Source organism: Haemaphysalis longicornis, unplaced genomic scaffold (assembly GCF_048455015.1).
Source record: "Haemaphysalis longicornis isolate Haplotype H1 unplaced genomic scaffold, Haemaphysalis longicornis Haplotype H1 scaffold_12, whole genome shotgun sequence".
Classification (NCBI taxonomy): domain Eukaryota; kingdom Metazoa; phylum Arthropoda; class Arachnida; order Ixodida; family Ixodidae; genus Haemaphysalis; species Haemaphysalis longicornis.
In genome coordinates, this window is record NW_027526225.1 from 90,143,400 (window position 1) to 90,170,084 (window position 26,685).

General features: G+C 50.1%; 1 protein-coding gene across 1 annotated transcript; it reads left to right on the plus strand.

The window, feature by feature from the left end:
- The first annotated feature begins 510 nt into the window (after positions 1 to 510).
- On the plus strand, positions 511 to 26,289 carry LOC144162982 (uncharacterized). Its single transcript, XM_077693741.1, has 4 exons — positions 511 to 668; positions 15,484 to 15,594; positions 17,909 to 18,087; positions 26,023 to 26,289. Exons 1-4 carry the CDS (start codon positions 563 to 565, stop codon positions 26,191 to 26,193), a joined length of 567 nt encoding a protein of 188 aa, XP_077549867.1. The 5' UTR covers positions 511 to 562; the 3' UTR covers positions 26,194 to 26,289.
- Positions 26,290 to 26,685: the final 396 nt, after the last annotated feature.

Here is a 26,685-nt window from a genome sequence, read left to right on the forward strand (position 1 = left end):
AAGATTGCCAAATCTGTTTTACCTTACATACGATTAGCTGGAATCGTAATGCCTTCTGCCAAAGCCGACAGCCCCGAAGGCCTGGAATTTGTTTTGGTCTTCCATTTTCGCTGTCGTCGGTTGTCAGCCTGCGGCTGTTACCTTTGTTCGAAAGACTGCTGAACACAGAGGCTGACGCCTAGCTCCGACTCTTCGCGCTCCGCACAGGACCAGCTTCGCAGCAATGCATGGGCGACGCCGGCAATGTTTTTTTCTGGAGCGGTATCAAAAACTATACTTAAAATCACGCCTTGAGCTAGTTTACGCTGTTTTAAATCTTTTGTTACGAAAAAAAAGTTGCGCATTCGCGAGATCTACTGCGAACAAGCACAAAATCTCAACCGCGCGCAAAGAAACAGCATAGAGAGCGAGCCCGAGTGAAGCAGACGACAAATGCGAGAATCCCTAAGCCGACGTCACGGAGGCGCGCTCCGCAGCGCCGCCCGTGGTCGCGCTCACCGCCAATATTAGCGCGCCCAGATCCCACCGAGCGCCTCATTCAGAGCGACCGCAGAGTGCAAGCATGGCTATGATGGGGAGCGCCGCGAAGACATCACCGGCTTTCCTGCTACTCCTCGTAGTGGCCCGCGCCGCCGGCCAGAAGGAGCTCTCTATGGAAGCGTGCCAGGGTGAGAGAGAATTGCTGTGTTACGAAACTCGGGCACAAGTTAAGAACGGCAATAGCTCATATATCACTCCACTGAAGCGACGAACGAGGGTGTCAACGCGCCCGCGCGTTTTGAATAGGCGATTGCGCCAATGCCTGACATCGTCTGCTTTGCCTCACGTAGCTGTCTTATTTTCTTTTTTTTTTTAACGGCGAAGGTGTTTAGCGAATAACTTTTCGTGTCCGGTGTTAGAAATATCAAGAAATTGCCGAGGCTTGACGTTCCCCCACCAAAAAAAAAAAAAAGAAGCTCCAGTATTGTGGCAAAACTTGCTGGGAACGCGAAAGACACGTCATAGCGAACGCCCCACAAATGTTATTAATTACCACTTCCAAATGAGCTCACACTTCTAGCAACAACAATGATGACTAAAGGTCGTTGCGGCAGCGAAGAAGAAGCAAATCGGCTGCAATCGTCAACTTAAAGGGGTCATGCAGGCATGATACGATGCTTTATTCGCTGAGAAATTAAATGTTTTCAGTCAAAATTTCAATTCTCCAACTAAATCGTGTGATTTCGTGACGTCGACAATGACGTATTAAGAGCCGGGCATTAAAACTAAATATAGTCCGCTGACCAGGGCTGCTTCCATCTCACAGGCGCCTGTTTGATTATCTTATTTATTTCCCACTTTTATAGATGGCATTGCAATACTGCTGAAGTGCCAGTGTTCGCACTTTGCTTCTGGCCGGACTTCTACACCTGCCGTATTTTTACTACGGTTCATACTAGTCGTTTCCTAAAACTTAAACGATGAATCGACAAACACGGTCACGTAAGCGACCGTGCCACTTGCGTCAGTTGGTCAATGTTGTTTCAGGCAAGTCCACCGCGTCCGACGGCTGTGTTAGCGGTGTCATCCGGCAAAGTTCCGCACTAACTGCTTCCGTGTCTACGTGTTTGTTCGTAACTTTAATTCTTCACCCCGCAATTCTTGCTGGTATAAAACGAATATGCCCTAAATGTAAGCGCAAATAGCTTGTTCGGCAAGCTTACAAGCCCTGCCTAATTTGCGTTTGCCTTTGCCGGCCTCAGCCAATCGCACTGCAGGGCCTATGACGTCATATGTTCAGTTGTGGAAAATGAGCTAGTCGGTCGCATGGCCATTTCCTTTTTTCCTACTTATGCCGCTTATTTGAGTGAAGTTAACCTTAAAGGTGGTGTCAGCATGATTCTAACGAGGCAATCTTTCGAACGAACCAAACTTGTGTGTTTGCGTGCATGCATCTCCTTTAAACCTTCTTGATGATCGTGAAGGTTGCGTACAGCTTCGCTACCTTCAAGTCTTACGCGTTAGTGGGAGCTTCCTTCATTTTTTTATCGTCGCTGTAGTAATTTGTTAGCAGATCAAGCCTGTAAAATATGGAAACGGCGCGTGTTAGCGTCAAAATACTCGCAGTAACGCACTCTTTGCGCCGGTGGAGGAGCAAGCAGCTGGCTGCGGTGATGAGGCGCAGGGGTAATTTCCGTTGGAGCGACAAAGATAAATGGAGAGAAAAAACGGGAAGCTAAAACGTTGTTAGAGATTTACAGGGCTGAGGAATTGGACATCAGAAAGGAAAATTTCTACGATAATTCCCAGGTCAGTGCTTTGCTTTTTGACGCTAGAGCAGGGTGTTTGGGCTAGAGCAGGGATTTTGGGGCTAGAGCAGGGATTCTCTGCAGAAAATTTGTGTAAATTGCGTCTACAGCTTCTAGAACCCATTTTGTCCATAACTACAGACTCGAGAGAGAGAGAGAGAGAGAGAGAGAGAGAGAGAGAGAGAGAGAGAGAGAGAGAGAGAGAACTTTATTACGCAATAACGCGAGAGTGGTTCCTCAGTCTGGGAGCCCATGTGCTGTCCAGGCTGCCGTAGCCCTGGTCACAAGCAGGAGCTGGTCCTCAGGTCGACAGCTGGACAGCAGTATCTTCCACTGCTCAGGGGACTCGAGTCACGAATATACTGCGCTGAGTACAACAAGTACTGCGGACAGACACCTTCGCAGCAGAACACCTTAGGGTTTTCCTTAGTGTAGTACTGTCTGCATTTTCTTGGCACAAGGAAACCGACGGCCAAAGAGCGCTAAGAAACATTGCTTGGTCATTGGATCACTAACAAGGTTTGTTAAAATGTTTATGATATGTTGGCGATGTGGTTAAAGCGGATTAGCATATGGTTGCACAGGACCCTTGATCTAAAACATCAAGATGGTCATAAATGGTGATAAAAATGACGTTGCGTGAAAGAACCAGGAAACTCAAATATATGAACCCTTGTCCGTGGCAGCAGCAGTAAAGCTCCCGGTCTGGTGAATATTTTTTTTATTAGTGGTTGAACTCAGTAACCTCAGTAACCTCAGATGTGCTGGTAACGTTGGCTTGCTAAGTAACTCGGGGGACGAATTGCAAAGCATGCTTACTGCACTGGTCAGAGTAAAACTGTGGGCCTGAAAATTAATATGCAGAAAACTAAAGTAATGATCAATAACCTCGGAACAGCACAGCGGTTTGAGATAGGTGGCGAGGCAGTGGAAGTGGTAAGCGATTATGTCTACTTAGTCCAAGTTGTGACCCCGGATCCCAACCATGAGGCAGAGATAATTAGAAGGATAAGAATGGGGTGGAGTGCATTCGGCAGATATTCTCAGATAATGAATGGCAGCCTATAGCAGTATCCCTGAAGAAGAAAGTGTGTGGCAGCTGCATCTTACCGGTACTCACCTACGGGGCAGGAACTTGGAGGCTCACTAAGAGGGTTCAACTTAAACTGAGGACGACTCAGCGAGCAATGGAACGTAAGATGATAGGTGTAACATTAAGGGACAAGAAGAGAGCGGAGTGGGTCAGGGAACAAGCGCGTGTTAAGGACATACTAGTAGAAATTAAGAAGAAATGGACGTGGTCAGGGCATGTAATAGGAAGGCAATATAACCGTTGGTCATTAAGGGCAACAGAGCGGATCCCTATAGAGAAGGCAAGCGTGGCGGGGGGAGGCAGAAAGTTAGATGGGCAGATGAGATCAAGAAGTTTGCGGGGATAAATTGGTCGCAGTTAGCACAGGACCGGGATAATTGGAGATTAATGGGAGAGGCCTTTGCCCTGCAGTGGGCATAGATAGGCTGGTGATGATAATGATGAACTAGTATCCCCAGTTGCGATCCCACTTACGATGAACGTCACCTCTAAAAATTACGCCAGTGCCGAACCACCCTCGTTTCCCACCCTCGACACCGCAAAAAGTAAGCATGACAACAAGAATTGCCTGTTTATCTTCATTTTCGCTTGCCTCTCTTCAAAGCTTGTCTCATGCGAAACTAAAGTGAAAAAAAATGTACCGCAAGGCCACCGCCTATCATCAGTTTTCCTCATGACGCTAGGGCGGTTAAACAACTGCAAAACCATACCATAGTGACTTCATCGAGAAGCGAGCTTCCACATTCTATTCGTTTCGTAGACGAGCTCGCGTGACTCTGACACGTATACGCATGCTTGAGTTCAGCATGTCTGACCTAAAGTTGATTTGCCTCGCGCAGACGCCGCAAATATAACGCCACGTAAGTTCAGTTAAACGTACGTCCACTCCCTCCCGGCGCCAGTGATGCGGAAGACACTGCGAAATCGATTCGAGAACGCTGTATAACCAAATCGCATAGTCCACGGTTGACGAAATGTTCTACAGAGCGGCCCTGCGTGCTTCGTTTTTGGAAGTGGGACTGACATACAGGTTCTTTTGAGTTGACATTCTGCAGATGTGTCGTTATTTGGAAGCTTGTCCGGCGCCGAGAAGGGCACAAAAGCGCTTGCTCTTTCCCGCAGGTGCTTTTGGATTGTGCGAAGCGCTTTTGACGTATACTAAGGCCTCAAGGCTGTAATAAAGGTATATTGCCCTCCGCGCCGGCGCTCTTAGGTTGCCGAGGCTCCCAAACATTGGCAAACGAATGTGCTGCAATAATATTGTCATTAAGTAATATATAAGCTTAGACGTGGAAAGCTAACCCATTATTTTCGTCTTCTTTTTCTAAAATGATACGTAGAGTCTGAAAAAAAATGCGCGCTAAGAAATTGCAAGCAAAAGACACGCGTATAATAAATGCCGCTTGACTGTTTTACTGCGAAGCTGTTGGCCTCTCGCTGGTCGAAAAATTTCGTGTCGTAATAAAAAAAACAAGAAAGGACCGGAAGTTCTCGGCCAGCATTCCCAGTGCATGCGTCCGGCTAATCAGGCCTACAGCATGAAACTTGGTATTCGTGTAAAAAGCTCAACAAGCATCGAAATCGCCCTACTCTGCAATTCCCCAGTTCGGCCCGTTTGTGGCGGGTCGTGAGGCTTGTGCTTTTCGAGCGCACCCCGGGCCTGCTGGACGGCCCATAGTTAAGTGTCCTTGTCTGTACACTGCACTGCACTTTGTAGTTCGGGCGGGTATGTCCTGGAGGTAGCTTCGTTCGGGAACCTGGCCCAGTCCCACATGATGTGCCATTGGTCCGCCGGACCCACTGAGCAAACACTGCACACAACACTCGGATAGAGTTCTGGGTGAAGCCCGCGTAGAACTGCCGGGGCGGGGAGTGACCCGGTCTGTAGCTGCCTTAGGATGACGGCCTCCTCCCGACTGAGTGCCGGGTGGGGAGGCGGCATTGTCCGTCGAGCTAGGCGATAAGACTTAGTCACTTCGCCATAACTGGCCATTCGGTCCTTGGTTTCGAACCGCCACACGGAACGTTCACTCTCGGGGGAGCGGAGGGTAAGCGCTCGCGCCGCCGAATGGGCCGTCTCGTTGTGGTTCGGTGAAGATGCACACTCGCCCGCGAGAGCGGGGAACCATTTGATACGGATGGTGCTGCCTTGGTCTTGGAACTTGAGCTTGGCGATGATGGCAGCCGCCGGCACGCACACTCGCCCCTTTGCAAAGTTACGCACGGCGTTTCTCGAGTCACTGAGCACGGTGCTCGGAGATGGCCAGAGCGATGGCAACCTCCTCGGCGTCTGTGGCGTCTGTGCACCGCACGCTCGCTGCCGTCATCTAGGTGCCGGTAGCCGCCGCAACGACCACTGCCGCAAAGCCTCCCCGTTGGTATTCCGATGCGTCTACGTATCGGCGTGGGGGTCTTGGGCGTGTTGCTCTGTGAGGGCCTTGGCCCGCGCCTGCCGCCGTTCTTGGTTATACTCAGGGTGCATGTTTTTCGGGATGGGGTCCACGCGGATGTGGGCCTGCGCCTCCTCGCTGATCTCGCACGGTTGCCGCCTGGGAGCTCGGGGGTTGTGACCTAGGGATGCCAGGATACTGCGGCCCGTCTTGGTGGTAGAGAGGCGCTCCATTTTCGCGGTGAGCTGCGCCTTGGTAAAGATTATGTTTGCCCCTTCTTGCGTCAGGCTAGGAATGTGCAAAAACGGCGTTCGAAGCCGCCGTAAAGGAAGAATAACTGTATTGACATCAGACTGAATTTCTGTTTAACATGATCATAGCGTCCGAGCGTTCATCGCCTTCTTTTTCTTCTTTCTGTTGGCACTTACTATGATGCGTCCCCCTCTTCCTCTGGGCTATTTCTGTTCATCCGATGAACAAAATGTAACATCCTTCCCGCCCCACCGATAAATTCAGTTAACCAGTCACCCTTGAATATCCGAACCTCACGGTCCTATGAGCGTTCATCCGTCAGATAACAGACCTCACAGGCTCCAACTAAAATTTACATTAGCACCGCTCCTGTCAAATCATCTGAACCAGTCATATTTCCAAGCAGCCATGAGGGCACGTCTTTTGGGCACACGCCGAGAGTACCGCCGGAGTCGGCGTATCCAGGTTGAAATACGCAGCCCATCGTCCACGGTCTTGAATTCTGGTGGGAATTCCTCAGCAGCATCAAAAGAGTTCTTTAGTGCCTTTCGCTCCTTCCACGAGCTTCGTGCTTTGACAATTCTACTGTCCATGAGTGAGGCATCCTTGCTCTCCCCAGAACGCCCGCTGTGGCCTGTTTCCATGAACCAGCCAAGTCCCTTGCGGGCAATGCCAATATTTGGATCTTTGGTCAATCTCTGGCCGTTCACTACAAATATTTTCGTCCCATCTCGCCGTTCGAATTCCGAGGTTAAAACACTCGTAATCGGATGCTTGGGACATTTGCTGTACGACGCTTCTAATGATGTTACAGCGCTTGATGAGCCGAATATGTAGCTCCCGGTCTTCTCCGATGACTCTTCAAGGGGCCTTGAAAACAAGGTATCTTCAGTTTGGATGTCAAATGTAGCCAACTAACGTGCTGTAGTCTCTCCTTTTGCTTGCGGCCGCAAATAGGATGGGAGCGCAGCTTCTGGCGAGTTAACTTCTTCAGCGGCGTATTCAAAATCGGATTGTTCGTAGCACGCTTTAGTGAGGGCAAGAAACTCTTTGGAGGTTGCCGATACATTCAGTGTCCTAATGATGTTACACTGTTCCCTGGTGTCAGGCTTTTCTTTTAATCGATGGTACAACCGGCTCATAATGTCAATCATCTTCTCTTCATATTCAATGTTGGTTGTAAATTCCTCATTTAGGCAGTAGTTGTCGATAAACTGTTCAATTTCAACATTTAACCGCCTTAGCACAACTTCAGCACTTCGCAATGCGCGCAGAAAACTCTTCAACATATTACACATTTCTTGTGGTCCTGACGGTCAAGCCTAATGTTGCCCTTGCGTCGCTGCACAGTCTCCTAGCGATTCTCTTGGTGGCTTTATCTTTTCAAGCAGCATCCTAGGCCGAGCGAAACTTCTTTCGTGCTGCTGATGTAGTGTGTCTTTAGTTGCGCTATTATTTTCAGACTTCTCTTCGTACGGAGTAGCTCACACGTCCCATCGAGGGCGACCGCCGGACGTGAGGATGCTCTGTCGCCGCTATCTTGTCTATCCGTCGCGTCGGTCGGATTTTGACAGCACCACCATGGCTCCGCCAATCGGAACAGTCCGTTATCCGCATAGCGGGATTCCTTCTTCTAAAAGGCCGAAATGTCGAATGATTTCGACTCATGAGAACCCACCGTGGCTCCGCCAATCGGAACAGTCCGTTATATATATCCGCATAGCAGGATTCATTCTTCTAAAAGGCCGAAAGGTCGGATGACTTCGACTCATGAGAACGTTACCGAGATATGGTCCACGTTGTGGACACCGTAGCCGCCGCTTTCACTTTGGTTGGTCCCAGTTCCGCCAGCTTTGTAGCCCCGGCTTCTTCCTTCCCGGGTTATTAGGCACCATAAGATGTGGTGAAGAAAGGAGTCTGAAGCAGCTGTAAAGAAAGAATAACTCTATTTACATCAGACTGAATTCCTGTTTAACACGATCATGGCGTCCGAGCGTTCATCGACTTCTTTCTCTTCTTTCCTGCTGGCATTTGGTCCGTTCTCCTCTTCCACTGAGCAATTTCTGTTCATCCGATGAACAAGATGTAACAACGCAGGGCCCAGTATTTGCTGCCAGAACAGCCGAGCGCAAGGGACAAGCCCGCCGAGACGACAAGGAACATTTCATACCCTCTCCCATCAGCCTGTGTAGTTGTGTAGAACAGTTTCGGTGGACATACACTTTTGCAGGGCGGGATGGCGTCCATTTTTTAAGTGCGAATGCACTTCTTAAGCGACCCTGAACCTGCGTCCACCGGCGATGTCCGCATAGCATACCCACGTGGGGGATTGGCCAGGAATCTCCTCGTCTTCCTTGGCAACGGGGGGAGATGGGCGCGCGCTGCCTGGCCGCTGACATGGCACATACCCACGTGGGGGATTGGCCAGGAATCGGGCGTGAGAAGGGCTAATGCACCCGCTTAAAGGAGTACTGACACGAAATTTCAAAGCTGAGATCCGCTCTAGCGATCAAGTACAACGACAACACAAATAGGTGTCTGTGAATAAATGCATCTTTCTTTCTTTGTAGTTGTGTGTGTGTGTGTGATCTCTCTTTCGCGAACATTACCGAACCGCGCAAATTCAACTCGTGCATTCGCACTTTCACATTCTTCCCCTCGGGGAAATGCGGGGAATTTTTTTCTTATGTTCCCAGTGGCTCCCACGCATTGGAAAAGTGTCGGTAAAATATCATGCGTGCACATTTTTGCGTGTTCTCACTTGAAATACCGCCGACGCCACTACCATTCCTCTCTCCCATTCCCCAAACCCCCTTCAAGAAGACAGATATGCAGCTTCTAACAGGTGTCTTTACCACACGCTTGCCAAATCAAGAAGAGGGTGCCGACGAAGAGTGGTGCGTAAAGCTGTAGCATGCAGGTCGCCCACCTTCCACAGGCACGTACCGTTGCGTACCACAATGTGTCTTACTTATCCTCCATGACGCCATGATGGCACGTATATAACTATATCTAGCTTCACTAAATAAGCTACGCTTAAGAGTACCGCCACTTCGCGCACCCGGAGGCGTCTGGGGGCCATTTTGTTTCTGGCTTGCAGTGTTGCCATCTCTTTGCAGTGTTGCCGCCGGTTGTGACGGGGAGAGTGCGACCGGCCGCTCTAGCGCCCACGCAGCAGTGAGAGAGAGAGAGAGACAGAGAGAGAGAGAGAGAGAGAGAGAGAGACAGACAGACAGAGACAGAGAGAGAGAGAGAGAGAGACAGACAGACAGACAGAGACAGAGACAGAGAGAGAGAGAGAGAGAGAGAGAGGCGCCCAAAAACAAAATGGCTGCGCCCATATGTAAACAAACATCACGTGGTGCCGACCGACCAATGAAAATCCCAGCGGCACACAACAATGAGAGAAAAGAGTGCCGATACTCTAAAAGCCTTTATTTAGTGACGCTAGCTATATCCCATTAACTAAATATCCTGACAAAAGGGAGCAAAAGCAAGTTAACTGAGAAACAAAAAAAATTAGCAGTAGCTTAGATCGGCTATGCCAGGATATAAGTAGCGCGACCCAAGGTTTAGCTGGTTATTCTTAGCTTTCCTGGTTGTCTATGATCAGCTTGATTATCATGCTTACTGCTGCTTCAATGATACACACACGGTATACGCATTATGTGACACATGTGCATTTATCAAGCGGCTCCGGCGCAGCGTCACCAATAAGCTGGTTTCACAGGCGCACGCCGGTGTGGCTGCGACGCACGAGCCAATGTCGGTTCCACGCCCGTCCACCCCTCGCATGATCATCAGGTGGACCGGGCCGCCAAGTGCAGAACGGAGGTCGGCGAAGACGCTGGACGCGTGGGGGTGTGTGAGAGACGCCGGGCAGCGAGCAACGTTCTGTGCGCCGTGTGACGTCACTGCTGCTCACGCATGCCCACCACGGCTCTCCAGGAGCCACGCGAAACTGTTAAACCTCGACTCGTGTAGCTCACGCTACAAAAAAAAAAAAAATCAATCCCGTGTTTTTTAGTAACTCAACCACGACACTTCTCACCAAAAAAGCAAAAAATAAAAAAATTCACGGTGGTCTTCTTTATCTTGCAGGCAGCTCAAGAGGCATTTGCGAGGCGAAATGACGAGTCAGAACAAGCGCGGGTCCCACGTTCGTCATTTTACAGTTGCGCTGGCCCCTGTGCTTTGGCAAAACATGCCCCAACTTGCCAAACACCAAGTTGTTCGCAAGTAGCGACGTTTTACAAACAGGAAAATCAACCTTGGAGGGGTGTTTGATGCGCCTTGTAGACCTAACACAACCAAAACAGACTAAAAAACGGCATGCGGGGACATATACCCGTGAATGGGCCGGTGTTGACGACGGGGCTCGTTAGAAGCTGAAGATGAAGAAGGACGAAAATAGGAGTTTCGATAAAGCTTAAGAGCGCGTTCCATTGAATGAGCCCCCATTGCTTTTTCATGCGAAAGCATTAAATGGTACATTTAGCGAGAAAGCTAGCTTCAGCGTCGGAAGCCGACAAACGGCTCACACGACTACGATAGCCCGAGTTGTGCACTTAAAGGAGCCATGAAGACAAAATACAAGTTGGGTTTATTAGAAAGACTGCTTAGTCTCGATAACAATGATACCAATATCATCGCAATCTTCGAACAATTGGCGGAGATATTAAAGAAAACGTGTGACGCAGTCGCGACCCCCTAGCCAATTTCCCGCAACTTTTCCATGACGTCACGGAACCTTGTTTGTGCGATTGGCGGCCGCCTGACTGACCTGTTGCGATGACACATGACTGGACGTCTGTAAAGGGGCCTCTAGTTCCATTTGACCGCATCACTTGAATGCTAACGTTCAGTTAACGCACTGAAAATCATGTTTTATTGTTGGCCCGTATGACGTCATTCTTGCTCATTACACGTCACTGTGGCGCAAAATTTGAAATTTTTAAATACTTCTTGCTTTTTTTTTCGTTAAAAAACATCTTCTGGGGCTGTAATGGAGCTGAGTGAGATATTGAATCCTAGTTCTTTCAAATTACAAGAAGTTGTATTTTCTCTTCATGGCTCCTTTAAAACTACAAGTAAAAAAAAATAAACCCATTGTCATTCAGTGGTGTCATCTGCTGAAACAGCGGAGGTGTGTTCTCTTGTGCCCGCTCGAACGTCAACGGTCGCTCGCCGCGCAAAGGAATCGGAAGCTCAACGTCAGCGACGGGAGGTGGAAAGGAGAGGAACCCGCCCCCACAAGACCGTTGCGCCCTCTGTCCATGGGTCTGGGAATTGGTTTCTGCGGGGCGACCGGCGGCGTTGGGAACCTGTTCGTACTCCTGCGTGACGCACGACCTTCAGCAGACGGACGAAAAGGCTCGGCTTACAGCAGCTCCGCTTTTAAAAACCGCGCTGCTAAAAATCGACGCCGGAAACCTTGCCTGGGTTCGCCAATATGCGTCGCATATGAAATGATCTTTTGGCGCTATTTTTGTGGTGATTTTCTTTTTTTCCCTTTAGAGCTACTTATCCCTAAGTGGTGCACAGCGCATACACTCATATATATATATCTACACAAGAAATGCCATGGCGCTCAGTTTTTCTTTTTTGGGGGGATGGTTTGGAAAAACTGCCCACAATATTTTTCCAGCAATTGTCTACTTAAGTTTCCCACACGAAAGGCGAATTTGCTAAGCTAGACTGGTTGCGTGCCTTTATCATGCTCTGAAAGCTATTCGCTTAAGATTACCTGCTTCTTTCTGTATTCGTGAGATTGCTACGACACCGAGGTCTACGAGAGCGTTATAGCTACACGTAGCCGCGAGATCGCTACGATAAGACCCATAAACAACAGCTTCTAAATCATCTAAAGCATTTATATGCATGTTGAAGCGTAAAAGGTAATAGTAGTAGTAGTACGGAGCAGTTAGTACGGTGGTACGGAGCAGTTGTAGAAAAGCTTCATTTTGAGCCTGGTGATGGAGTGGTCTCTCATTCCAGGAGATCATGGGACGACTGTGCTGTGTTTCACAAAAAAGGGACATGGGAGGCGTGTGATGGACATGACAAATTTCCTACCCCGTGCAGCCGCCGCGGTAGTAGTAGTGGTAGTAATAACTTTATTTTCCCAAAAGTTGCGGTGATTGCACCACTCAGATGCTCACTCAGTCATCTAGACAGCGGGGCTCCCGATGTTTTAGGAGCTCGGTGTCTCCAGCCATCTGAGCGGGGGCTTCTTTCTTGGACAAGGGGAGCTGGGCTAGATATGGCAGCCTCCCACTCTGGTAAGGATGATATGTTATGAAGGATGGGATGAGTTCTTCTACGTGATGCGGGTATTACTGGACATGACCAAATTATGTGGTGAAGTGAGGCTCATTCCGCAGAACAGAAGGGGCAAGCGTCCTTATATGCCGCAGGATATATGATGGACATGAGATGTGGAGTGGGGAATGATAGTGTTGGAAGTTGCCTGAGAAAGACTGCATGCCTTCGACTGAGCGATAAATGCGGTGGTAGAAAAAAGGCCCGCTCCTGGCGGAAATGGTCTATAGGATATCGCCGAAAGTATGAAGGCGGTCCTTATAAGCAAAAGGTTGCGGGCTATCTCCAGAGGTCCTATTAGGCTCTCGGCGAACCATATCTCGAGCAGCACCGTGACGACGTCTCGTCGTGGCCGTCAAGTTGCACTGCTGCTGCCTTTGCCGGCTGCGCTGTGTTCGCGCTCGTGGTGGTGCTGAACCTGCTGACAGAATACCGGTGCTGTACTTTCTTGACGTCGGAGCTGGCTGGCTGATACCGTGGTAGCCGTGCATCCGAGGAGGCAGCGCCTGGTTCCGGTATCGCCGTTGTAGCGGCCGTCAAGCCGCAAGTCGCTGGTGTGATGACGCTACGCGTAGCGACTGCACCGTCGATGCTGGGGCCGCCCAGGGGACTGGAACCGCTGCGGCGTCGGTCCGCTACCGGCCAGACTTGGGTTGGGACATTGGTGTGCCGGCACCGTCACCACTCGCTTGCTCCTGCCGTACCTTGACTTCTCCTGGCGCTTTTGCATTGTTCCCTGCTCCGCCTCCCAGGAGACTTGCGCTCTTGACAGGAATTTTCTCCACTTTTCGTCGCGGCACAGAATGTGCTTGTCGCATATTGAATATGCTTGTTGCGTCCATCTTTCATTTGGTCCTGATGCCGATTTCAACGCGGGGAGCTCCTTGATTTGGCCATTTTTGGGCGCTGGAATCAAATGCCACGTCTTCATCTTCTTTTTAATGGGTTTCGGCCCATCCGCTCTGAGGGTATCGCCCTTGACTCGCGACACTGTAGCAGCCCTGGTGAAAGAACTGTGCATCCAAGCCGGCGCTGGTCGTCAGGTTCTCCCACTGCTCAGGGAGGGGAAAATGTAGTCTCAGATTTCGAGAGAGTACTGGAGCACCCACTGAGGGCGATCAGTGGCAAATAATACGCGGAACTGCCCACGTGGCCATGGGTTCGATTCCGGGCATCAGCGGCCCGTTTTTATAGAGGAGTGGGAAAAGAGAGAGAGAGAATAAACATTTATTGAGCGTAAGTGCTGACGGCAGGGCACTCGCCCGCTGGAGGGCATCCTTATTCCGTGATCCCCAGGTTGCGACTTGCCGTCCGGGCCCTCTTGACCAGTTCTTGCTGGTGTCCAAGGTCCGGATCGACCAGACGAACCACCCACTGCTCAAAAGATGGAAGGGGATAGGGGTAGGTTTGGAGTTTGTTGGCACTTCCATACCTGGTGGTAAAGGGTGCCGGGCGTTGGACAGAAATTGCAAAGGGAGGGATACTGAGTGGGGTGATAGAATGGAGGAGGGTGCTGTGGGGATAGGAATTTGTCTGCAATCGCCGAAGAGTGGTCGCTTCTTGTATGGGTAACCGAGGATGAGGTGGTGGGAATTTTCTTCAGCCAAGCGTATAATATTCCAGGACGTCTGAATACCGGAGAAGTGGGTCCGTTTTCATGTCAGCGGAGAACATTCCGTCTCGGGTAATGGTCCGGTGAAGCACCCCCGTGCGTGGAAATTTCACCATTCAGATGCCGTCAAAAGTAATTGGAGCACGGGTGCTGGGGCGGAACCACGTAGGAGCGCCGTGCAGCTGCTCCGGCTGTAAACTAAAGGAGCAGAACACGCATGCGCGCCTGACGACGCCGATAGCCCATCTATACTTCTGAACCCACGAAACTCGGTTTTGAGTTTTGTTCGCAGTATACTGGTCTCGACGATGGCGCTGATAGCAGACCCACCTAAAAATATTAGAAAACAAAAATTGTCACTTCAGATCCCTGCGACTGCGAGGCTTCTCCAGCAGCTCGCGTGTGCTGAAAGCGTGTGAGCGCGCTGACAGATAACGCCAGTGCTATCAGCGCCATAGCTGAGACGATTATGCTGCGAATAATACTCGAAGTCGCGTTAAGAGTGGGTTGAGAAGTATAGATGGGCTATCACCGTCGACAGGCGCGCATGCGTGTTCTCCTCCTTTCGTTTACCGCTGTTGTAGCTACACGGCGCTCCTATGCGGTTCGGCCACAGCTCCCGCGATCCAATTACTTCTGACGGCACCTGTACATTATTAAGCACCCCGTGGGGTCGAAATTAATCCCGGCTTTCCGCTACGCTTCGACGTGGAAAAACCGGAAGGTGAAGCTTTGGCACACATAATCCTGATATCAACCTGAAATTTTCGGTATTCATCTTGAAACCACCACTGTTCAAGCATGATATTGTCACGTGGTCAAAGAAGACGCGGTTGTCTCCAAGGAAAATAAGTTTATTGGAGCGAACTTGTGCTCCCCTAACAACTCAAAAGAATACAGAGGCGGCGAAGCAGCGGTCAGCAGAGTGACTTGCGCAGGCGAGTGTCGTCGAATCGAATGCCGCGGCCTCTGCTCTGCAGGCTTTTATCTTTCGGCGCAAGTGTTTCTGGAACCGTCGATTTACAACCAGAACATTACCCGCCGCGGTGGCTCAGTGGCTAAGGCGTTGCGCTGCTGAGCACGAGGTCACGGGTTCGATTCCCGGCCGCGGCGGCCGCTTTTCTGATGGAGGCGAAAAGCAAAAACGCCCGTGTGTACGAGATTTCGGCGCACGATAAAGATCCCCAGGTGGTCCAAATTGATCCGGAGCCCTCCACTACGGCGCGCCTCATCGCCTGCGTTGCGTCGGCGCGTTAAACCCTACAATCAATCAATCAATCAATCAATCAATCAATCAGAAGATTTTTCTGGGCTAGCGACGTGCGAAACAGTCTGCTTATCTGAATGTGATAGCCCGTGCGGCATGAAAATAAAGAATGCAAGACGCGCTTCGCTTGGAACGCAGATAACACACCCGGGCTTGGCCCGGCAGTAAAAACAAACAATAAATAAACAAACCCATGCATGGTTCGCGGCAATATCTTAAGTGTATACTCTAACTTCTTATGTACTGGCTTTCCTCAATAGGTAATGGAAACGTAACAACATTCAAGAGCGTCACCATGTCCCCGTGTAACAGCGATCCCTGCAGTATCGAGAATGGAGAGTCCTACAACATCACGTTCTCCGCCGAGGCAAGTGAGTATCAACCTGCGCAGGGACCATCGAGAGCGCGCAGCACTGCCAGCAGCTGCTCCACTGACAATTATCGCAATGGTGCTGCGTAGCATTCTCTTTTGTTTATTTATGTTGTAAACCTTTTTCAACGTCACCGCCTTCCAATGTAAGCCACAAGCCAATCAGCCAGAGGCAGAACAGATATTAGCGCAATAAGCTTAGAACAAGAGGGTCGACAACTGTGTTTAACCATTTCGCGCGTATTTCCTACATCTCCTCCCAGGCGGCAGCACCTCCTTAGAAGGGCGGTTTAGTGGGCGGGGCATGATGACGTTGAAGAGCAACTTTGCCTGGGCGTAGCCAGACCGAGATTGGATTCGAATCTTTGCGACAGAAGTGAAAGTTGGCGTGGCCTCATGAAGATGGCCACGATCCAGTAAAAAAAAAAAAAGGGGTAGCTTGCTCTGTGCACATTTTGCCGTCCTCACCAACTTCATTGGCAAATTGGAACAGGAAAAGAAGATAGAAATGCCGCCTCTAGTTATTTATTTGTCAGGTATCAACGCAATCTCGTTTATCTCGCGCAGCCTAAAAAAGACGGTGCGCAACAATTACCGCTGTTGATACACGATGAATCACACAGATTTTTCAATGTGTTTCTTTGTTGTTTGTTGTTGCGTTCGCCGAAAGCGACGCTGAGTCTGCAGTTTGGTTGCCGTTTTTGGCAATCGTGTTGGGTGTAACGCATGCGCAGTGTGGGTAATTTCAATAACCATGTAGTCTAAAAACAGCGTTCATGGAGTCTAAGGCTATGTTCAGACTACCGACGCAAAACCCATATCGTGATCTATGGACGGAAAAAAAAAGGGGGGGCTTGCCACGCAGTTCCGTTGGCTGAAACGTGGCCAGTCTGAACCCGGCCTGAGGCCGTGCTCAGACTGTTGCCGCAACTGTCGTGATAACTAAGAATGACGTAATTTTACGTCTCGGCCAACCAAACTGCGTGAAACGGCGTTTTTATCCGTCCATCACGCACAATATGGCTGTTACGTCGGTAGTCCCAACGCCGCCTGTATAAACATTGCCTAACGCGTGAGCGAAAAATGGCCAAACAGCCACTCTCCTGTTGTTCTCTCCTACCCTTCCCCGCTCCGTAGCCTTCCAGCGTGCTTTCGTGTCCGCCAGCCAGCGCCCCTTCTCGGAAACTATGCAAAATAGTGGAAAGTTTGTTTAGCGTTCCCGAGGCGGCGCTCCTACGCCTTCTTGTTTTTCACCATGCCTGTCTGTCTTGGTGTGACTGATAAAACTTCCTTTGTCACGAAGCAAAATCCCTTGCTCTGGCGCAGACTGATGCCGGCTTTGCGCGCTTATCTACTCGGATCACAGGCCCTGAAATTTTCTGAGTGATGCATCCCACCTCTATCCCCTCCGCATTTAGGTATTGTTTTGACCCCGCTGTTCGCACTCCGCATCGGTACGCACTTCTAAAATTGAGGACTGTACTGTAGAAGCGCCCGGACAGCGTGGTGGGATCCCAGCTGCTTATCCTTTTGTTTCCTATAATTTTCTTAAGTTTACAAGCACGTGATATTATTTATTGGAAAGTAATCGTAGAAGTGAGCGCCTGAACAAAAAACGTGCACGCAAGTTTTTGTTCTCTAAATACTCCAGAAAGAAAAAATATCAGTAAAATAATGGCTGCCCCATCCGAAAATATCGTTTTTCTGTTGGCTATATGTCTACCCGACAATCAGTATGTTCTTACACTATTTCAGTCCGCCTCCGTCTTTATCTTTGGAAAAATGCAGCAAGTATGAAGCGAGCGACACGTTGAACGAGATCCCCAGTGCGCCACAGAACTAGCGCCCCGTCGCGGCTAAGATGTAAGCGAAACGGCCCTTGAAGCCCAACAGGCAAGCTGACAGACACACGTCGTATAAGTGGGTGCAGCGTTCGCGACTCGCGAGCAGTGACGTAAGGCGAGATGTCCGCCGGCACGCGCCACATAGCGGATCAGTGCCCGAACTAAGCGTCCCTACCCTTCCCATTGAAAAGCGCGCGACGCGTCAGGCAATGTTAATACAGGCGGCGTTAGTAGTCCGAACATAGCATAATTCCTCATAGTTGTGCACCATGCAAAATGAACGTATTCCGCCCTCATTCAGGGCATACTCGGCCTTGAAAGACAGGACAGGAGAGCTACGAAACGTACGGTCTTTCAGTTAAAACAAAGAGTTATACAGCATTGAGGGCGTCATACCAACTATTAGCTTGATCATTTGTTTGTATTTACCGGCAAATTTTTTTATGAGCCTCCCTGCTCGTGCTCATGCAGGCAGCGATGTGGAAACACTTGTGATGGTCAGCTTGACTCTGAAGCAGACGACAGACACCACTGATATCGAATCACCCTCCTCGAAGAGCTGCCGTCTCGCAAATACCCCCTGCAAACTGACCAAGGGCGAGACCTTCCAGGGCTCGGTTCAACTGGGACCTCGCATCTATCTGCAACCTGTGAGTCTCCGTTCTCACTATCGCAGAATGGGGCCGCGTCACATCTAACTGCCTTCTTCAGCGTGCGACCGCAGTGACTCCAAAAAATCCCGGGCCATCTCCACTAACGCGAAACCTGGGGAGGAGCGAAGCATGCAGTGTGTAAGTGCATGGCGCCCTGGCGTTTTTTCCAACGGAGATGAAACCGTTGGGGCGTACAGGTATACACCTTTGTTGTAAAAGTCCCTTGTATGAGAGGCACGAAGCTCTCTAGCGCGAGGCGTAAGCGGTGTCCCGGTGTTTTTTTGGTACGCGTTACGTTCTAGCGCGAGGCGTAAACGAGTGTCCCGGTGTTTTAGTCCCGTTACTACATGAGACGACGATTACGACGGCGACGACAGGAGACGCCAACAGCCCCAGCCCCTAAGGGGTCTCGCCCCTAAATGCCTTGGAGGGGCAGAATTCGGTCGTGTGGCCAAGCCCGTGACATTGTAAGCATGCCAGTACACTAGACCGGTACTCATTAGCATGTACGATTTCGTAGTCCACGGAGAGTCTTCCACAAGGGAACGTGGCGTATCAACTGCGATTAAAAGCATGCACCTCTTTCCCATGATTTGAAATACCAGAATGTAACGATTCGCAACGAATGCGATTGGCAACGCATTCCTGGGTGTGCTCTGGTCGGATCGTCACGACTCCTTCACTGGTGACTTCAGTAGGCTGAGCCACCATCTCAACAGGGACTTTACGCACCTCACCTGCCGATGTCGGTGGCAGTTTGAGTTGTGGCTGGCTAATAAATTTTCTAGGCGTTATTGATTCCCAATGAAAAATCGCACTGCACCGGCTTTAGCTACGTACCGAAATGCTGCGTATTTGGCTGCAGGACTGTTTGAGAAATTCAAGTGTGTTCTATGCAACGGGTAATGGCAGGCTTGGGGACCACGTGTACGGAAAAAGTGAGGCCTACTCACCCGTTGTGATCACAGTTCGCCCCTGAGCCCTTTCGTCATGTAGGTGACCGCGCTCCAGCCCAATGAGTCCTCGTTTTTGGCCCCCATATTCTCATCCGTGCTCGTCGTCGTGAATGGAGCCGTCGGGGGCAGCCGGCTAGGCGCTATTGGGAAGCCAGGGCTGACCCCACTGTTGCGAACCAACCGAGGTGGGTGTTGTGCCGGGGCAGTCATGATGGCGTGGCGAGGTTGACGGAGAAGAAGAAAACTTTATATACAATTATTTACATCTTCAAATCAGAACGGGGAGTGCGCTCCTGCGCGCGCGAGATTAAATAGGGCACGTTGGGTCCATCCTCTTCACCCCTTTTCTCCGGTTGACGTCAGAATGCACCAATCACAGAACATGGCACTGATGCAGCGCCACCACGCAAAACACACACGCGCACACGCACGAGAGACCCCTCCTCTCCTGGGCAGGTGAGCGCCAGGTTGCTCCCGCCGTGGCAATCCGCCGTGGTCAGAGCCTTCCCTTGTCCTGGCGATGTTGCCCCACCACAAAGACTCCTTGCATCCCTCCGCGGGAATATTCTTCGAATGGCTTATTGAAGACAACACGCCACAAAAGGCCAAGACAATGAGGCGCGGGCCCGTCGCCGAGGATTGCAGCGCAGGGCGCCAAGCAACGCTTTTGTTAGCACCGCCGCTGGCCGGTTGGCGCTTTGAGAAGCCACGAGGTCGCTGAAAGGCGCATAGTTCAAGTAGCCGGCCGCATAGTTCGCTTCTGTGAATACGCCGGTTCGCGGAAAGTTGATGACGGATGTTCGAATGCAGTTTTTCGGTGATTCACCCCAGCACTGAAGCCGGGTTGCGTAACAGCTTCACAACAGCGCCCCCGCTTCCGCAACTGCCATGAATGTCGAGCTCTTGCGTGGCCCAGCTAAGTTGGCACTTCGGTGTTCCGCGGTCGTTTCATTTATTCGAGAAGACACGATTGCTGCAAGAAGAAAAAAAATGGCTCGTGATTACGATACTCCCTAATGCGATATTTGGGCGCAGCAGCAGTGCGCTGAGGCAGCACTCACTCGTGGGTTCTCTCGATGGCAGCGATGATGAGCCTCTGCGTCGGCGGCGCGAAGTGCGTCTCAGGAAGGGACCGCGAGCCGCGTCTTAGGCAGGGAACGCATACCATCGTTGCGCGCACGCCCCCCCTCACGTTTTCGCCAGCGTCGCGCAGACGAGTGCCTCGTTCGGGCACAGCATACTGCTTAACCCCCCCCCCCGCCCCCCCACACTTTCGGAGAGCGCTCGCGCCGCCACTGCAAACCGCCATCCCCTCACAATTTCGAGATAATCTCATCCTTACACCATTCCGCCACCTCCCCCACTGCACACTTCCAGAGAGCGCTCGTGCCGCCACGGCGAACCGTCCTCCCCTCACAACTCCGAGACACTATCCTCTTTTGCTTTCTTTCACTCGTCGGTCTTGCCATCGTTCCCTCGGTTACGACGGCAACGCGGCTCAGCCCAGAGGCGGCCGCCAAAGGGCTGCGCCAAAAAAAAAATTGGGCCAGGTTTGACACTTACTAACCCAGTTATAACGAGTGAAGGCTCTGTTTGGCTTGGTTTTTCTAAAACTATGCCCATAGGTCTTCATGAAAGTAGGCCTGCCTTTTCTCCGGTGTTTCAGCAGCCTGCTTAACATTGAGCAGCCTTCCGTTTAACTAAATCTACTGGATGATCGGATTCAGCATGTCGCTTGCGCTGAAGTGCTCGCACAGACGGCGCAGCCAGGGCGCCATCCTAGTTGACACTGAGCGACCAAGCGCCGGCGAAGCAGCCATTGAACCCTCGCCCGGTCACGTGGTACTGCAGGCTACGAGCGAGCGCAGCTGCGGCGCCTCTCCGCAGCGGATCTCGTGGCGTGACGTCGCGCCTGCCCCACCTCCTCTCCAGAGTCTCACGTTCATTGTGACCACATGAATAACTTTGCGAGACATGGCTTGCGGAGCTCCCGAAATGAGCAAATGCAGGTTCAGATTTCGACATTTCATTGAGTTTCGCACACCGGATTAGTGCGGTCGTGTGCACATTATTCAGCCCACGTAACAGCCACGATCAAAAGTTTACGGACACAAGAAAATGGCAATTTTAAGGTTATTTCTCTTCCGGTAGCAGCCCGACAAACTGCCGTGCGCATGCGAGATGCCGTATAGTTACTGCAGTAAAGAAAAATGCGGCACATAGAACCACGGGCTACCGTGCGGCAGAGAAATAACCCAAATTTGCTTTTTTTTGTGGTCCGTAAATTTTTCGCTCTTGAGTGTACATCGACCAAACCCCGTACGCGGGCCTTTTAAACAAAGATTGTCTACCGAATTCCCGCATTTTTTGCCTTTATTTCTATTGTATGCCAGCCGATTTTGAAATAAATCAGAGTAGCGCCCACCCCCTCTTTTCGTCGTCCTTGTAGCCGCGTCACTAAACCATCATTCAAAATAATAAGCCGATTCGCCCAACAACACTCCTTATTGCAGTTACTATCTACCTCTGCGCGTCGACAGGCCAGGTGTATCAACGGCGCGTCACGCGGCATTTTTAAGTTGGTTCCATTGCCGTTATTCCTGCAGCGGCCGTCGCATGTTTTGCAATTAATCGCATAGGTAGCAACACCTGCATTTTCTTCAAAAGTAAAAGAATAGATTGAAAAGTTACAAGCATGACGCGTGAACACGTGTAAACATTTTTGCGATTTTTTTTTTCGCTCACAAAATGAAGAAAACTCGCCTTCCTTGAAGTAATAATAAACGTGTTTGCACAAAGACAGGCCGTTGTTTTCGGTAGCTGTAAATGCTAAGGAAACAGCTCCTAGGCTGGCAAACAATAAACTTTTTTTCAACTTCAAAATAAACCTTTGCTTTTATACAGTGTTTGAATTAGCTTCTGCGTATGAAAAACGTTATATGAAACGCTTATAGTGAACATTTTCCAGGAGTTGGAAGTCGTCAGCAAACAGCGGTAGATATGTTAATACATTCGCGTGCACCATCTTAGCTTTCTACGCTGACGCACGGTTTCAATACAAATTTACCATTCCACCCTCGATATGAAGCGAGGTGAAATAGTGAGCCGAGATGCATAAAGCTGTGCGCACGTGAAAGCACAGTAATAGTAGTCTGGGATTAACTGGCACTTGTGCGCGGTAGACTCCCCGCCAAAAGCGAAATGAAAGCCATGGCGCCGGGTACCCACCAACTGCTTTGACCATATCGTACGAGAAAAGAGCCCCTATGAATACGCGACCCGTATTTCCACTCGCAACGCCAAAGATCGCTACTCCAGCACGCATTCGATGCTTCTATACGACTCATTGCCGCATGTTCTATTTGGTATCGGTTGTTAGCAAGGCCGTCGTCTCGCGCTTTTCCCTGCAGCGCAACTTCAGTTGCCGCGTGAGATATCTCGGGCAGTTCTGTGCAAACCACGACGCAAAACTCGCCGTCTACAAGGGACATTCGAAAGCTGCACCATAGAGAAACAATGATTTTCACTGTGCATGCCGTAAGCGGCCGTCAATCACGGCACACCCGCTTGCGTTCCCTTGTAGTTGGTAATCCATTAGTTCTCCCGTGTATACGTCGTCTGGCCGCTAGTATTCTCCGCATTTTTTTACGGCAGAGCTGTTCTGTTTTGCTTTTTTTGCGTCCGTAGGATGAAAAGCCGCCCCCTCTTCACTTTGGCACCCCCTCTCCCTTCAGCTACCTGTTCGGCTTAGGCTATTCATATTTTGATATAAGATGTACAATAAGATGGCGTATATTGCCCATAAAACATCTTCGCAGCAATGCACGTGTGGTTAGAAGTGAAGTCGACTTTGTGGGTGCGGTATAACCTCGGTTTTCATAATGTGGCTTTCCCGCAGAAAGCGCTGCACAGCGAAGCCTTGGGTGAAGCCTCAATTAAGCCTGAGGCGTTGTGCAGTGAAAAAGAGAAAATGACTGTCAATGGGCGCGAACGCGGTGGTAGGAAACCACCGACGACGATCAGGTCGCTGACACCAAGTGTAAGCATGATTCCCGTCGGGGCGCCGAGTACGGCGAGGCGGAATACTGGTGCCGCCTGCCTGGCAACGGTTCTTCTAAGCACTTCCTGGGCGTGACGTCAAAGTTTGGGCGGGAGTTTGTAGCCCACCGATAAGCAACAAACAGTTCCGCTGGTCATCCACCTTCGCTAAGTGGAATTGCATTGAATTTTAGGGGCGAAGCGCCTTAAGACCTCGCTTTGTCCGTGGCTTGTCCCTTGGCGTCCGTGTACACAGTGTTGCGCATGCGCGAGGAGCATTGAATTGGATTGGATTGGAATTGTATATACTATACACACGCGTTGTCACTCATTTACATGCGCGAGTGGGCTATTGCACGGGTGCTTTACGGTAAGAACGATCCCCAGTGCTTCGCCCACTCGTCATGATTCACTTCGTAGAGACGCGTGAATTTTTTTTATCAGTTTCTCTTCCGGAAACCAAAACTAGAACGAGAAATTTGCGCTGCGTACGCTTGTATCTCGAATGCAGCGTTTTGTAGTTAACCGTTCTGTTTATGTGCACTGTTAGATGACAGTATTCAAACGCAGAGCTTCTGGCGACTCTGGCCACAATCCTAAAGGCAGTATTTAAATGCGGAAATGTTTAGGGGCCCGGCTTGTCGCCGCAGCTGGCCCGTGGTCACGCGATCTAGCCACCGCAGTCACGTGGCGTCACGGACCCAAACAGAGTCACGCGGCGTCACGCACCAGAACAGAGGCTTCAAAAATACACACGCTTGTCCCTTGATTCAGCAATAGTTAAGGATATACTTGAACAATATGTTTTTAAACGCAGAAACATTCGAAACTCTTGTAACCGCTGGCGCTTGTCATACATGTCCCCACTATGTAGCGCAAAAAAAAAAAAAACTGCAGGTACATTTGAGGCAAAATATTTGTACTTAACCGGCAGTACCCGCGTCCATTTGGTTACGAATGCTCATTGGGTTGGTTTTTACGATAGTAAACAGGAAAAAGTGGCCGCCGAACGAGAAATGACGCGTTAAAAATGGCGCAGAAAGGCTGCAGCACGTGCGAGATGAAAGCAAGCACAAAAAGATCCGAACTCCCGCTCGTGCTGTACCAGACAGAACAGGGAACAAAAGATGAACAAAATATAAAGCTAAAGAAAGATACGAGCTGTCCCAGGAGAAGGCGCGCGAGCACTTTGAAGGCGGAAAAATTGAATTGCGTTGAACAAACATCTGTTCAATTCATCGAGAGAAGAGTGAGACAGAGAGTGGACGAGCGTGAGGGGAGGTGGCAAAGAGCGGGGAACGGCGCCACAGCCCGTATGGCGAATCACTGCTCTGCACTTCCGACAGCCTTCACGTTGAGTGGAACGGCTTTAATTTTGGCGTTAGAACCTAAACGTTCCTTCATGGGCTGTAGCAAGGCGCAAGTTTCTGCCCCGTATATCGTCACTGGCAGTACGCAGAGGTACTATACTTTTCTTTTCAGCGGTAGAGGAAGAGAACTGTGCTTTCCGAATAATGAACACCAGGCTTCCTCTATCATTCGCTGTTTTGCAACACACTATTGCTTGTATTCACTGGGGAGGCGCGCATGCAGGCAACCGTGTGAGTGTTCCGTCAGTCGTTACTTTGGGCTCCGCGGGATGGCGGCACTTGTCCGTGCTATGCACATGACTGTGTTGCACGTTAACAAACTCTACCTCAACGAACAAAAAGTATTGCGTCGAGTCCAATGTGAGTGCGATTAATATAGTCTATGTTGACACCATCGTTGAGAATCGGGTTGAAACCCAGAAACGGAGCAGACGACGCACGCAGGTGTTGTTTTTCTTCGGCGTGCGGGCGCAGTGGCCCAAGCCGCGCCATGTCCGTGGCGCATCGGCCATGTCTGCGGCCGTTTTCAGTGTTGCCAAGTGAAGAAATTGACAGCTAAACTTTTCAACGAATACCACCTATTCGCTCCACTATGAGAAGGGAAACTAAGGGGTATTGAAATTCGGTTTGAATGCTTTATTAGGGTAAGAAAAGGTGATGCTGCTTATCACTAGAATAAAATGCATAGTGGGAAAGCTTTGGGCGCCTACAGGCACAGCCAAAAGTAATGGGAGTGCGTGCTCGTGTAAAAATAAAAAAAAATCCACAACGGGGCTACTTGCAAATACTGCTGCTATCAGTTCGAAAAGAAGGATTCGATTAAAATTCAATCAAAGGCTGGGGACGGACCACATGGGGCAAAATTTACCCTGATTGAGGCGCACTGCTCTGCACTTCCGACAGCTTTCACGTTGAGTAGAAGTGCTTTAGTTTTGATGTTGTCGAGAACATGAGTGTATTTAGCCTTCACGAGAACTTTCATTAGTAGGAGTACTTTGTGATGCGTCCGCTGATCGCCTGACTAGCAAGTCATCAGATATCAGCTAGGCTGCACCATTTGTCATGTATAGATAAAAAAATGTGCTTTTTAGAAGCCCACGGGGTTTGGAAAGCACGCCGCATAATACTGGTGGTTAGATACATCATTTCGTAGCAAGCCGTTGGTCATTAAGGGTAACAGATTGGATCCCTAGAGAAGGCAAGCGTGGCAGGGGCGGCAGAAAGTTAGATGGGCAGATGAGATCAAGAAGTTTACGGGGATAAATTGGTCGCAGTTAGCACAGGACCGGGGTAATTGGAGATTAATGGGAGAGGCCTTTGCCCTGCAGTGGGCGTAGATAGGCTGGTGATGAAGATTCGTAGCAAGAACCTCCTGACTTTGCAGAATGAAAATCTGAACCATTGTATTACACTCTCGTGCTACTCCTAAAATGTCGGAAAGCGAAATAAACAACTTTTTCTGGGTCACTTCCTGGGGACCCTGAAAGTTTCTAGATTATTCTGACAATTAGTGCTTGGAAAGTGACTGCGAACGTTTTTTTTTTTTTTTTTTTTTTCATTTTACGCAGGGTGAGGCTTCTTTCCAGCTGAAAGTGAGCGCCTTTATGGAACCGCTGATCTGCGGCCACACCAAGCTACAGGTGGTCGGTGGAACCACACAAGCGGTGAATACTACCACAGCATTGAATGACTCTGACACTACTGAAGCAAGTACTGATAACTCCCGAAGCGACCACTGATAGAGGCGTTCCGGGATTGCTGTGGCTGGCGTCATTGAGCTTCACAGTCGGGATTCCTGTGACCTGACGTGCAATAAAGACCCAATCTCGTTCTTCCTCATCGCGCACAGATAATCTGATGATCTCCAATTCGAGTGGAGTTTCATCAGTTTTTTTCTTTTATTTTTGATTTATTGTTTTTTTTTGTAACACACATTGGGGAGAGAGCAAAGGACATAACCTGACGAAGGCCCTTGCTCCATCTTGCACAACTAAAAAAGACACACAGACATAAAAGTCTCAAACAAATATAAAACTCGACAGATCCTTCCGCACTCGAAAATCATAAATTATTAGGTTTAAGGCATCAGATTAATAAATTCGCTTCGATAGTGCACCCTCTCGGCCGGTGGCTCAGTGGCTAAGGCGTTGCGCTGCTGAGCACGAGGTCGCGGGTTCGATTCCCGGCAGCGGCGGCCGCTTTTCTGATGGAGGCGAAAAGCAAAAACGCCC

Coding starts and splice junctions, on each gene's coding strand:
- LOC144162982 (XM_077693741.1), top strand. CDS start 563: ATGGCTATGATGGGGAGCGCCGCGAAGACATCACCGGCTTTCCTGCTA. Junction 669..15,483: donor CTCTATGGAAGCGTGCCAGG/GTGAGAGAGAAT, acceptor TTTCCTCAATAG/GTAATGGAAACGTAACAACA. Junction 18,088..26,022: donor CTCGCATCTATCTGCAACCT/GTGAGTCTCCGT, acceptor CATTTTACGCAG/GGTGAGGCTTCTTTCCAGCT.